This window comes from Meriones unguiculatus, chromosome 5, assembly GCF_030254825.1.
Source record: "Meriones unguiculatus strain TT.TT164.6M chromosome 5, Bangor_MerUng_6.1, whole genome shotgun sequence".
Taxonomy (NCBI): domain Eukaryota; kingdom Metazoa; phylum Chordata; class Mammalia; order Rodentia; family Muridae; genus Meriones; species Meriones unguiculatus.
The window spans coordinates 40,865,144-40,879,258 of record NC_083353.1 but is presented as its reverse complement, the minus strand read 5'-3'; the positions used below and the strand labels follow the sequence as shown (position 1 = coordinate 40,879,258).

General features: G+C 44.6%; 1 protein-coding gene across 1 annotated transcript in view; it reads left to right on the top strand.

The window, feature by feature from the left end:
* Window positions 1–13,333, top strand: part of Anxa4 (annexin A4) — a 50,900-nt gene extending 37,567 nt beyond the window's left edge. The window contains exons 8-13 of the mRNA XM_021634573.2: window positions 124–180; window positions 1,948–2,041; window positions 5,573–5,668; window positions 7,812–7,870; window positions 9,009–9,131; window positions 12,241–13,333. Of these exons, the coding sequence (XP_021490248.1) occupies window positions 124–180; window positions 1,948–2,041; window positions 5,573–5,668; window positions 7,812–7,870; window positions 9,009–9,131; window positions 12,241–12,300 (489 nt within the window). The 3' untranslated portion in view covers window positions 12,301–13,333. The remainder of the gene's footprint in view (window positions 1–123; window positions 181–1,947; window positions 2,042–5,572; window positions 5,669–7,811; window positions 7,871–9,008; window positions 9,132–12,240) is intronic.
* Window positions 13,334–14,115: the final 782 nt, after the last annotated feature.

Genomic DNA, 14,115 nt, shown 5'->3' with positions numbered 1-14,115 from the left:
CTTCCCTGAGGACCCAGCTCCTACTGCATGTCATCCCCGTGCCTTGGGCCTCCAGGCCTGCTGTCGTAAGGGCCCCTGGCATCTCCGTGGGTGCTTGCTCACTCTTATTTGTCTCCCCCTCAGGGTGGCAGGGATGAGGGGAATTACCTAGACGACGCACTTGTGAAACAGGACGCTCAGGTTAGTCGGCTGTGGCTTCCTTCCCGCAGTTTTCCCCAAGACAGGCCTCGTCTGGTCGGCGGGCAGCCTCTTCTGCTGAGGTGTGTTAGGAAGCGCCGTGTGTGTGTGTGTGTGTGTGTGTGTGTGTGTGTGTGTGTGTGTGTGTCGCCAGGGAACCGAACCCAGGGCTTGGCTCATGCTATGCCTGTGCTCTGCGCCTGGGCTAAGTCCCTAGGCATTTCAGGTGTTTTCTCGAAGGGAAGGAGCTGCCTCTGCTCTTCATACTTCCCTGAAGAGAACCTGAGGTAGGGCCTGTAAACACCACGTGACTCTCAAACACTAGCCTCTGTCCTGGCACCCAGCACACTCATGGCTGTCCTGATACTTGTCCCTGTGCCCAGGAAATGTTAGTAATAGTAACTTAGAAACAGTTCCTACAGGAAGAGCCAAGCACCCCCGAGAGGCTTTTCTTAGGCATACATACCACTGAATTCTTATACAACTTTAGGATTTTGACCCCCAGTTTACAGATAAGGAGAGTGAGGCTCAGAAGAAAGCTCCCTGCTTGAGTTCAGGCCAAATAACAGAGTTTCTGGGTTTCTATTGCTGCAATGAAATTCCATGACAAAAAATCACATTGGGGAGGAAAGGGTTGATTGGTTTACACTTCCAGATCACTGTTGATCATTGCAGGGAGTCAGGACAGGAACTCAGAGCAGGTCAGGAACTCAGAGCAGGTCAGGAACTCAGCGCAGGGCAGGAACTCAGAACAGGACAGGAACTCAGAATAGGACAGGAACTCAGAAGAAGCTGATGCACAGGCCATGGAAGAGGACTGCTTACCGGCTTGCTCCTCATGGCTCGTCCTGCTTTCCTTTAACATCCAGCACCACCAGCCCAGGGGTGGCACTGCCTATAAGGGCTGGGATTTCTCACATCAACCATTAATCAAGAAAATACCTACAAACTTACTTGCAGGTAATCCAAGAGAGGCATTTTCTCAGTTGAAGCTAGCTTGCATCTCACCGACAAACAACATCAAACAAACCCAACCAGGACACGGAAGACCTGGGATTTGTGCTCAGTCCCTGTATTGGTAACCAGCACCCAGCCATAGCAACGAAGTGGTTTTTCTCCACATGTGGAACATGCGGCTCTGTGGAGCACACACAGAGAGAGAAGTAGAGTGTGCGCGCCTCAGGCGTCACAGCGTCTGCGGGGCTGCATGACTGCTCATGCTCTCATGCCAGAAGCCAGGGTCAGATCTGTTTTCTTTTATTGACACAGTGGAGTATTCGTCAGGGTCTTCTGCAAAACAGAATCAACACACACGTGTGCACGCATACACATCAGAGAGAGAGAGACGGTGTTACCTTGTAGTGACGACCTCGTGTAAGCTGAAAATACATCCGCAGTGGGAAGCTTAGCAGCAAAGGTCTCCATAGCGTGCGTGCTATCTGCCCTTGAGATTTTTGTGGCTCGGTGCCCGCATTCTGAGGGAGTCCCAAACTGTGTAGGCTGCCTCAAAGAGAGATCAAAATGCAAACTGTGAAGCCTGATCTCTACTGAATGTGTGTTGCTTTTGTGCCATTGTGAGGTTAAAGTAAGTGTAGGGCTGAGTTTGCGTGTGAGTGTGTGTGTGTGTGTGTGTGTGTGTGTACACATGTTTGCCTTTCCAGCTAGCAGAATAAAACCAAGTGAGCTCGACTCTTAGAAGTTTTAGAACTATTTTCCCAGGCGCCAGCACATCCTTTTTGGGGTTTTGACTCAGGCTCTGTTTGTCACCAGGATCTGTATGAGGCTGGAGAGAAGAGATGGGGGACAGACGAGGTGAAATTCCTCAGCATCCTCTGCTCCCGGAACCGGAACCATCTGCTGCATGGTGGGTGCCTGCCCACTGCCTCACACAGTTCTCACAGAGTGGTTGACAGCCTTTCACTTTTTAGAGATTGTTTTATGTTATGTGTGTGCATGTTCTGACTAAATGCATGTCTGTAAATAATGCGTGTGTCTGGTGTCCTTGGAGATCAGGGCAGTGTGCTGGATCTCCTGGAACTGGAGTCAGAGACAGTTGTGAGCCACCAGATGGGTGCTGAGAAGGGACCTAAACTCAGATCCTCCAGAGGAGCAGCAAGTACTCTTAGCCACTGAGCCATCTCTCCAGTCCCTGATAGCCTTTAAAAAAAAATCTTTATTTCTTCTTTGATAATCCCTAACATATATATGTGTCTTGATCATGGTGCCCCTCCAACTGATGACCTTCCCCCCACCATGATACAGAAAAGAACCTAAGCGGTTAGATTTTTATCCTGTAAATGTGGGAATCAAATTATATGAATGAAGGCCAATTCTGAAAAATTAATTTGAGTAACTGACAGATTACTCAATGTGTTTGTAATAATTTAGCGTTCCGTATTCCAGGAAAGTGGCCTTCATAGTCCTTTCTTGCCCTTGCAGGCCATTCATAAGAAAGTTACTTACATAAGAAAGTAACCTTCGCTACCTGAGGAGCCAATTAAATAAGTGTTAGTTGATGTTGATATTTGTTTCTGTGTAACATCACTGATAGATTTCTTCAAGGGTTACACTGAGTGAGATGAGTCATGGGTAATTTCACTTTTTATTTCCTTTGTGTGATGTTCCTAATTTGATCTGATAATTTCTAAACTTTGCAATGTGCTTCTAACTTCTTTCCGGGGAAAGAGCGCTAAACCATTACAGAGTATTTGTTGTCGGGCTGAGTCTTCTTATAAACAGCAATGAGGACTCGGTGGGGCAGTTTGTCTTGTAGATGAGCTTTTTACACCATCATGGGCATCATCATTTTATGAACCACTGTAATCCCTATCACAGGCACCAAGTTACAAAGCTTGTGGGAAATTGGAGAATGAGTTTGCTAAATTGAAAACACGTCGTAACTGCAAAGTTTGACACATTTACAAGTTGTAATTATTCTAGATTCTCTTCAGTGGCAAAAAGAAAATAATAAGCAATTATTCCGTTAGTAAATCACAGGCCACCACCGGGAGACTTGGGCCTGTGTGCTTTCTTTTATGTTATTAGCTCCCTTGTGCCTAGTTACAATGTGAGCGCCCCCTTGTGGTATATTCCGAGAACTTCGGCTCCTGGGAAGCATTTACTAAGAAATTTCAATTCCAAGTGTGTCTGTCGTTGGGCAGTTAAAAATTACCTGTTTGTAAGTTACCAAGAGACTTTGTTTGTTTGTTTGTTTGTTTGTTTGTTTTTTCTTTTCTGAGGCAATGTTTCTCTGTGTAGCCTTGGCTGTTCTGGAATTCTCTCTATGGACCAGGCTGACCTCAAAGTTAGAGATCTGACTGCCTCTGCCTCCCTCTGAGGTTAAAGGTGTGCACCCCTGCGTTTCCCAACCCCCACTTCGGCTCAAGAGACAATATTTTAAGCACTATTTAGGCAGTGAAACTGAACAATCTTGTTACCAACCAACAGTAATGGCCAAAACTAAGGTTTGTGAATAATTTTCTATCTGGAAGCTCTCACTCCAGAGAAGGGGAGGGTGGTGGTGGGTCTGGTTAGCTTCTTTGATTCTGGCCAAATACACACTGACAAAAAGGAAGCTGGAAAGTACTCGTGGCTCCTAAGATTGGAGGGAGGTCTGAACCCCTTCATGAGAAGGGGTCCCAGGTGCTTCTGGGAACAAAGGAAAAGCTGTTTCTGGCACGTGCCTGTAGTCCTGTAGGAAAGCTGGGAATAGGATGACGCCTGGGGCTGGCCAGCTCCAGGTGAGCTGGCTGGTGAGCTCCAGGTGCAGTGAGGACTGTCTCAAAAAATAAAAACAAGGAGACGGAGTGGGGAGATGGCTCAGTGGGAAAGAGTGCTTTCTGGGCAAGCGGGAGGGCCTGAGTTTGAATCCCGTGCTCCCGGGTATCAGTGCATGTGCCTGTATGGCCAGCATTGGAGGCCAGAGACAGGAGTTAATTGGCTAGCCAGCCTAGCTGAAACGGTGAACTTCCGGTTCATTGAGTGAGCCTGTCTTAAAGCAGCAAATGGTGAGGAAAACACTCAATGCCCTTCAGTGTCCTTTGCATGCATGAGTACAGGCACAAGCAGTGAAGGCACATTCAAAATAAATTAGTTAATTAAAATGAATTAAGAATAAGAAGACACCTGATACCAACTTCTGGCTCCCACATGCGGGCACACACATATTCACATGTGTTAGTAACCATATATCACACTACACACCATTTGTTTTGAGATAGAGTCTCACTGTGTAGCCCTGGCTGTCCTGGAACTCTCTATGTAGCTCAGGCTGGCCTCAAACTCACAAAGATCCTCCTGCCTCTGCCTCCTGACTGCTGGGATCAAAGGTATGCACTACCCTGTCTGAGAAAAATGAAAAAAAAAATTGAAAAAGAAAAAGAAAGAAAACCATGTCCTCGTTGCTCTGAGGAAGCCTGCTGAGCTGAGGTGATGATGTAAGTCACTGGACATTGGTGTCTCTTTACTGACAACTGTGAGAATCGCATGGATGGGGATAAGACAGTATGTCAGCAAAGGACACTAAGGAGATAAACAAAAGAGATAGCTGTTCTAAGGTGTCTCTAGAAGAGCAGAAAATATATTCATCACATCCAAAAGTCCTTGGCAGAAAGCAAAAACAAAAAATTAATTATGTGAAGAATTTCTTAAAAGTTGCAACCGGCTGTTACCAGATGTGACTCAGTTTTGAGGAGGCAGAATTTTTCTTGTCTTAATGAGCCAAATGGAAGAGGAGTAAGAACTTCCGAGGCTGACATTTCAAAATGACAGGGTCTCATGGAGTCCAGGCTGGCCTAGAACTCAGAATCTAGCGAAGGCCTGCCGAACCTGCCTCCATCTGCCAAGTGCTAGCATTACAGGTGTGAGCCACCAGACCCCTTTCCTGAAGAGGGAAAGCAAACGCCCTCAAAGACTCTTCGCACTGGACATAGAGGACCAAGGTCCTCACCAGGGGATGTCTGCTGTTCTCCAAAGATCTCAGAATTCTTCCTCTTGGATGGGCCCAGTCCACCAGGCCTCATCCTGCCTGCGTCCTCATCCACAGTACTAACTGGTTCTTGAAATATGCAAAAAAAAAAAAAAAAAAAGTTGTGTAAGCTTGTATTCATTCTCCCCATAAATTTTTGCTTTCTGTTTTAAATTTTTATTACATTTATTTATTTATTCATTTAGAGAGGGGTGTGTGTGTGTGCGTGTGTACATACATGTGTATGGGTATGCAAATGCCACTGATCACATGTGGAGATCAGAGGACAACTTGCCGATGTCATTTCTCTCCTTCTACCGTGTGGGTTCCAGGCACCCACTCATCAGGTTTGGCTGCAAGTGCCGTTGGCCGCTGAACCATCACACCAGCCCGGCTCTCTGAATCACACTGTTTTGTTTCTGGCTGCAGTGTTCGATGAGTACAAAAGGATTTCCCAGAAGGACATTGAACAGAGTATTAGATCTGAAACATCCGGAAGCTTTGAAGACGCCCTGCTGGCTATAGGTAAGCTGGTGAGCCGCAGACCTGATGCTGATGGTTCTACTTAGCGTCCAGATGTTGTCGCAGAGGTATGAATGGTGGTTTTCTGAAATTAAAGTTGCTTCAATCGCTGAGAGTACATTCTAGATTTTTTTTTTTAATGGATTTTCAGGAAGTTGGCCAGGCTGGTCTGGAACTCCTGGGTTAATGTGATCCTCCCACCTCCGTCCCAAAGTTCCTGACCTACAGCCACATGCCGCCACACCCAGATGAGGTTCCAGAATTGTCAATTTCCATTTTCTTAAAATAATTTCACGCATGTGAGTATTTTGCCTGCGTGTATGTCTGTGCACCAGAAGAGGGCGCTGGATATCTGACATGGGAGTTAACAGATGGCTGAGAGGTGCCACATGCGTACTGTAGAACTTAGATTTAGATTTAGATTTAGGGAACTGTAGGCTTAGATTTTTCCCCTAACCTACTGTATTTAGGGTTCTTAAACACTTCTACCTCCCTTCCAACCCTCTGGCCAGAGGCGGGGAGAAAGAAGCTTATTAGGAAAAGAGGGTTGTGGACCTTTTTAGACGGAGTTCTTTGGGGCCAGTTTACTCTTCATTGTCCCGATACCGGCCATCCAGTCAAGTAACCAACACCAAACAACAACATGAATCAACATCAGCTGTGATTCAGCAGAAACAGCAAGATTCTGGCAAATTGGCATGAGTCAGTGGAAGCAGCAAGACCCAGCCAGAGAGAAGTTCTCTGGTGCTTTTCTCTCTTTGACATGAAGTGTAGAAAAACTAAGGCCAGCAAATGATGTGAACTGTTGCAAAGTGTGTGATGCAAAAGTGTTACCTCACTGTGTGTGGGCTTTTACTTAGCTTTTCTCAGCATCCACACAGGGATGTTTTTCAGCTGGCAAACACTTAGGCCCCTCATAAGAGACAGTTTCCAGCAAAACATCACATTTCCTCTCATGAGTCTGTTTATAACTAACAAAGATCACAAGCCTGCCTTTCAAGGTGGAAAAACACTCCCACATCCCACACTTGGGACCAAAACAAAAACCACATTCACACGATACAACTGAGTCTTCAAAGAAACCAGAATTTTCTTTTTCTAGAAGTGTCTCATTCAGTAGCCAAGGCTGGCCTTGAGCTTGTGTCCATCACTTTATCTTGGCTTTGTGAGTGCTAGGATCATAGACATGAGCCACCCCATGGTTGTTCTACAACTTTCAACAAGAAATATTTGCAAAGCTAGGTGTGGCGCACATCTGTAATTCCAGCTCTTGGGAGGTGGAGAATCAGGAGTCCATAATCATCCTGAGCCACATAGTGAGTTCAAGGCCAGCCTGGGCTATGTGAGAGCCTGACTGAAAAAAGCCAAATAAAAATATTTTGTACAACTTGACTGCTATTATGCCAGGGGGCTTGTGGCCTTTTGTCTTTGGCACCTTTTTATCTCATTATAGGAGAAAGATAATGCCATGCTAACTGTATCTGGCAAGCTGATGGGTGATTGGCTGGGTTTAATAGCTTCATTTAGATCTTTAAATTTTCTTATGTGTATGGGTGTTTCACTTACATGCATGCCTTGTGCCCTAAGAGGTCAGAAGAGTGTGTCAAATCCTTTAAAACTGGAGTTACAGCCTGTTGTGGGCAAGCATGTGAGTGCTGGGAACTGAACCCCAGGTCCTCAACAAAAAGCACTGAGCCATCTCTCCAGCTCCCTAATAACTGTTTTGTATGGCGGATAATAATAAATAGTTTTGGAACTACAAGCCACTCTTGCTTTGATGGCCTTCATGAGTGACTTCTCCAGACGTCAGTAAGCTGAGGATTCTGTCCACTCGAGAGAGGCTCCAGAGTGCAGACTATGTTAGGAAGTGCTGCTTGCCTTCAGTGGCTCTAGCAAACATTTCTGAGGACTTTGTAGAAATGGAAAACAACTGTCACCTTTCTTTATTCTCTGATTTTTTTTCCTGTAACCTTTTTCTTTTCTTCTTTTCTTTTTCTTTCTTTCTTTTTCTTTTTTTTCTTTTTTTTTTTTTAGCTAGAGATGATTTATTAAGGGGAGGGAAGCATGCCTGAGAACGGGGGGGTGGGGGGAGGCTACTGGGCAGAGGATCGGCCTGTGCTTACTTTTTTGCTCCTTTTCTCCACAGTGAAGTGCATGAGGAACAAGCCTGCATATTTTGCTGAACGGCTTTATAAATCCATGAAGGTATATAGCTTTGCTTTTATCATTTGAAAGACTGTGGCATAATTTTTGTTCACCTTCTTAAGTTTGCCAAATCCAACCCTAGAATATTTAACTCATCTGCATGTCATATATCCCTCACTGAGTACTAATGCTGAGTACTGAGTGCTGTTTTCTGTGCACTTGTGATGTGTGGATTCCTGATCCCAGGGCTTTATATGTATGGCTTAATCTTATCTCCACAGCCTAAGAAGGGCCCCAAACTGTCCTGTTTTACAGGTGGGTAAACCAAGGCATACAGAGTTCATGTACACTGTTCACGGATGGAGGAGTGCCCAAAGGCGGCATACTCTTGCTTTAGAGCCAGGTTCCCAGATCTGTGTTGGGCCCTGTACGGGAAACCAGGAACCTGAGTGCTTGGTTTTGCTTCTTGTTGTTATTCTGGGACAAGTTCTCATGTAGCCCAGGCTGGCCTGGGGTTCTCTGTGTAGCTGAGGATGGCCTTGAACTTCTGTGCTGGGATCACAGGCCTGTGCCATCATACGTGTAGGGAATCTTTGCCCTTAAAGAATATCTGTCCTCAAAGAAAAAGCAAGCATAGAAAACACCAACAATAAGACAGAAGGAAAACACCAGTTCACTATCCAAATATTATGGTAATACGAAAGACAGAGTGTTTCTTAGTGCTTTCAAAGAGGGAGGAAGGGGGTGGGAAGGAAAGAAGAGGGAAGAAGGAAGAAAGGAAAGGAAGGAAGGAAGGAAGGAAGGAAGGAAGGAAGGGAGAAAGAGAGAAAGAAAGAAAGAAAGAAAGAAAGAAAGAGAGAAAGAAAGAGAGAAAGAAAGAGAGAAAGAAGAAAGCAAGAACAGGTTGATATGTTTAAGCAGAACCCTGAGAAGCTTTGCACACGGGTTAGGGAGGAGAACTGTGAATGAGAACAGCCCAGAGCCTGTCCCTGGGAAGGCAGAGCAATATCTTCTGGTCAGCACACAGCGTGTTGGAGAGGTGAGATGTCCAGCCTTGCATCCCAACGTAAGGCATGGGGATGCTCCTCAGGCCTCCCAGGTCACACAGCAAAGGATGCTGTGGCAGACCTCTACCACCTCACCTTGCCTTGCTGGACCAAGAGCATCAGCTCATGCAGGACTGTGCTCCCTTCCTCAGGGCTTAGGTACTGACGACAGCACCCTCATCAGAGTGATGGTTTCTCGAGCGGAGATCGACATGCTGGACATCCGGGCAAACTTCAGGAGGCTCTATGGGAAGTCCCTGTACTCTTTCATCAAGGTGGGTCACCAAAGGGAAGGCAGGGTCGGCGTGCAGCACCACTGTTCTCTCCTCCTTGACATCTGTCATTCGAGGTGAAGATGTCCCTCAGCTTCTGGAATTCCTAGGGACCCCCCTTTCTCGTGGTGTATATGCCAGAAGTGTTTACCTTCTAAGTACAGTAATAATTTCAAGTTGACCCAAACAAGGATGAAAATTGGGGGTGATGATTCGGTATTGTTTTTTTTTCAAAGTGTGCATAACATAACAAGCCCTCACATTTTAAGTAACTGACCCATTTGTGGAGAGGAAGCATTACCCCGAACTCAGTCTCAAATATCCTTCTACCCAAAGGTTGGTTTGGATCAATGTCAGGGTCTGGAGTTAAGGGATAAGCAGTTAAGAGAACAGACCTTTTTCCGGCACCCGCATGACAGCTCATTACCACTGCAACCCCAGTTCTAGGAATCTGACTCCCTCTTCTGGCCTCCGTAGGTACTGCCTGCATTAGTGCCAGACATAAACATAGGCAAAGTACCCAAACACAGAAAATAAAAGACAAAGGAAAAACAAAAGTAAGTAGGTTAACAATAACTGTACATAATTTACTCCAGTATTTGATATTACAAACTTTAGGGTCTTTGAGATGTATGAGACCCTGTCTGTAACTGGCATACACCCCATTATTTGAGCTCTCAATTGCCTTTATTATCTTTCTTCCCGCCAAGATCTGTCACATGGCTTCCGTAAATGCAGCCATTAAGCTGTATGTGTTCATTTACTTTCTGCTGCTGTGTGAACGTCACTGCAAAAGCAATTTCAGAAAAGAAATGGTTTATTTTGGCTTCTAATTCCCGAGGAGGGAAGGCTCAGCAGGAGGCCGGAGGAGCAGGAAGCTGGCTAGTCACACGTTATCTGAACACGGGAAACAGCTCAAACTGCAAGTGGGCCAAGGCTATACACCTCCCAGCTCCACTCTTAGTGACGTACTTCCTCTAAAGGTTCCATAACCTCTCCAAACCAAGTTTTCAAACACACGAGTGTGTAGGAGACATTCCTACTTAAATAACCCACCATAAATTCCTATAACCTACACGTTTCTCACACAAGATGCATTTCCTAAGAGGCTTCTTGTAGCTAGATGTGGGTGGCGCATACCTTTGATCCCAGCACTCACGAGGCAGAGGCAGGCAGATCTCTGTGAGTTCGAGGCCAGTTTGGTCTACAAAGCAAGTCCAGAACAGCCAAGGCTCTACAGAGAAACCCTGTCATGAAAAAAAGAAAGAAAGAAAAAAAAAAGAGGTTCCTTGTAAGAAATGGGCAGATCCTCACAGTTGGTCACCCGTTCTCATATGAACACCCTCTTCTCCATAACACTGAATCTGTGACCTGTGAGGCAGACAGTTGCTATTCCCCAGGGAGTAAGCTTCTTCCTTAGACCCTTGCAAACAGCAAACAGTAATCATACTTGCTAAATTTTAAGGATTTTTTTCTTTGTTTGTGGGGTGTGTGTGTGTGTGTGTGTGTGTGTGCTGAGGATTGAACTCAGGGCTTCAGGCCTGAGTTCTGGTCTGCTAGAAATAGAAGAAAGCAACCCCTCCCCTCCCCCATCTGCTTATTGTTCTTTACTTGGTACCAGAATGCCAGGAGTTCTAAGATGGCGTGGGTATGGTGAAACCTGACTCACCCCTCACAGGCCCTCATTAACTGGCCCTTTTCCTCTTTAAGAAGCCTGGAGAATCTTGTAAATATGAAGCTGAGACTAATTAATGAGACACTTGGGTTGCCCACACAACAAACATCTCATTAAGATTTGACCTGTGAAGTAAAAGTCCTGAGTTTCTGCCTTGGCTTCACTCAATGAACTGTGGTCAAACAGACCTTTTCTTCCCCAAGTTGTTTTGGTCATGGTCTTTATCACAGCAGCAGAAACCTAACTGGGACAGCCCCAAAAGATTATGACAAAAATACTAAACCAGTAAGCGACTTTAATAAATACTTATTGTTTCACTGAGACAAATTAATAATACAGTGATATTCATTTTGACAGACATTAAAATTTGAACTCTAAAAGAGACACCATCTGTTTCAGTAGCCATTAAGAAGTAACCCAAACTGACTTATTGGGCCGAGGGTATCGCTTGCTTGGAATATACACCAGGCCCTGGGCTCAATCCTCACTGCCAAAAACTAGAAATACATAAATAATAAGGGAAACCACAATGTATTTATTAGACCATAAGAATTTCAAAGTAGGAGTTATAGGACCTCTCTAGAAGGCTATTTTGCACTTAATATCAAAAGCATTAGAAAAATCCACAATTTTAATCTAGTAATTTTCATCTTATGAGAATGTATTCAAGCAAATTATGAGGAAAGCTCCTAAGAACTCAGCTTCTAGGTGCTTCATTAGCAAAGTTTGCTATAATGAAACATTGGAGACCACATAGACATCTGACTATAGGAGAAAAATGTTCTATAATCACTATAAAAAAACAGGATACAAAGGTTAGGTATACGGCTCATCTGTAGACCACTTGCCTAGTATGGGGTGAGCAAGAGTTTGGTCCTGGCACCACCAAGAATAAAAAGAGCAAAATGAGAACATAGACAAATACTGCACTACAATTTTTATCACATCTAATGATACCTATGTGATAAGACTGGATGGAGAGGAATATGTCAAAATGTTAACAACAGTGACTCAGAAGTCACGGGACTGTGGGTGAGTCCTATGCTCTTAAGTTTGGTTTTTTTTTTTTTTTTTGTTTTGTTTTTTGTTTTTACATAGAACAAGTATCGCTTTTTAAACAAGATTACTAGATAGACAGACAGACATGCTTCATGTGTGCAGTGCCAAGGAGACTAAAAGAGGGCATCAGATCCCCTGGAGCTGTAGTTATAGAGACCCCCAAAACAAAACTCAGATTTCCTGTGACAGCAAGGAACACTCAGTGGCTACACTATCTCTCCAGCCTGAAGCATTACTTTTGCAATTGAAAAAAAAAAAAATGTCAAGGACCTGAGAAAATGCAGCCAGGCTGGCAAAATAAAGGTAGGTGATTGTGAACTGTGTGGTCCATCTAAGGGCATCCTAACGTGTTGGTAACTGTGTTCTCCTCTCTCCCAGGGCGACACTTCCGGAGACTACAGGAAGGTTCTGCTCATTCTCTGTGGAGGAGATGATTAAAACAAGACACAGGACAGAAGGCTTCTTAACACTGATTTTTTTTTAACTGCATTTTTCTGCCCTGCTATTCTGCTCATTCTCTGTGGAGGAGATGATTAAAACAAGACACAGGACAGAAGGCTTCTTAACACTGATTTTTTTTAACTTCATTTTTCTGCCCTGCTATTAACATGATCTCAAATGCTTATTTCCAATTAAAACGCCTCCAGTTGCCTCCTAGGATCCAGACTGTGTTATTATCATCTCTAATTAGTCATTTTGATGCCGTCAGCTTGTACTTTCAAAGCTTTTAAGACCTAAATGGAGATTGAGAATTAGAAATTTTAATGTGCCCCCATGTCTTTAGCAGATTATTTCCCCATCTGTGTTTTGCAGAGATCAAATCACTAAATCCTTTTGGATTTTCTTTTCAGTAAGAATTTAACAGGACAGAAGCGGTTTTCTTCCCCAGGGCTTTTCTCTATGTAGCCTTTGCTGTCCTAGACTCACTTTGTAGACCATGCTGGCCTCAAACTCAGAGATCCTCCTGCCGCTGCCTCCCTGAGTGCTGGGATTAAAGATGTATGCCACCATGCCCGACAAGGCCCCCTCCCCTTTTGGCTTTGCCTATCTTTTAGTTGATAGTTGCTGAGTTTGGTGGGGCAAGCTTTGTCTCCTCCTGCCCCGGTACCACTTCCTCCACACAAAGTGTAGCAAAATCATCAGCTCATCAAACAAGATCAATTTCAAGTGTGGCTAAACAGATCCCTCCTGTTTGGTTATCACTTGTGCGAATGAACATTCCATAGTGTTGAGGTTACTGTCTTAATCTTGCTCAAAACCGACAAGCGTGAGATGCTCAGCTGAGGTAGTTTGGTGCTGGGTATTCTAGGTTGTGGCTGACCTCTCTCTGCTAAAAATAATCTCTTATAGACTGTTTGTTTGATCCCACTGTGCCGTTTTGATCTTAATCAGAAACTGTGTTTGCATATAATCATGAAGTTTGGTTTGTATACAACATGAGAAATTTTTAATTAAAAGTAGTAACTTTAAAGGGATGTGTATTCTTTCTCTGACTTTTTCACACAAGAGGATTTTTTCACCCTGAACCATAGAAGGAACTATTTTTGAAATAGCTGTGTTACTAAGTTTCTACTTGAATTACAACATAAGAATTTCAACATTAAAAACAACAACCACACATTAACCATATGTTAGCCTACTTCTGTAGGATACTTACGTTGGAGAGGTGGAGGCAGGAGGATCAGAACTTCAGGCTCTCCCTGGCTACATAGCCAGTGTGAGGACAAACTGGGCTCATGTGTCCCTGCTTCAGAAAAGCAAAACAGGGGCTGAGGAGATGGCTCAGTGAGTAACATGCTCACTGCACAAGCATGAGGAGAGATGTTTGGATCCCTGGCACCAGTGTGAAAGCTGGGCATGGCCAGTGAGTGGATGCCTGTAACCCCAAAGCTGGGATGTGGAGAGGAACAGACTCCAGGGGCTCACTGGCCAGGCAGTGTACCAAATCAGTGAGCTTCAGTTCCGTGGGAGACCCTGTCTTGATGATGGTGATGATGATGATATGATGAGGAGGAAGAGGAGGATGTGCAGAGTAAGACAGTGATGTCAACTTCTGGTTTCCATACACACGCACACAAACCAAGGCCGACAACCTGAGTTCAATCCCCAGAACCCACATGGTGGAAGGAGAGACACAACTACAGGTTGCCTCCTGACCTTCACACACAAGCAAAGGGATGACAGCCTTCTCTTACACCAAAACAAAGTAACAAAACAAAACCCAACAAAATTGCTAACACTTATGTATGTCAA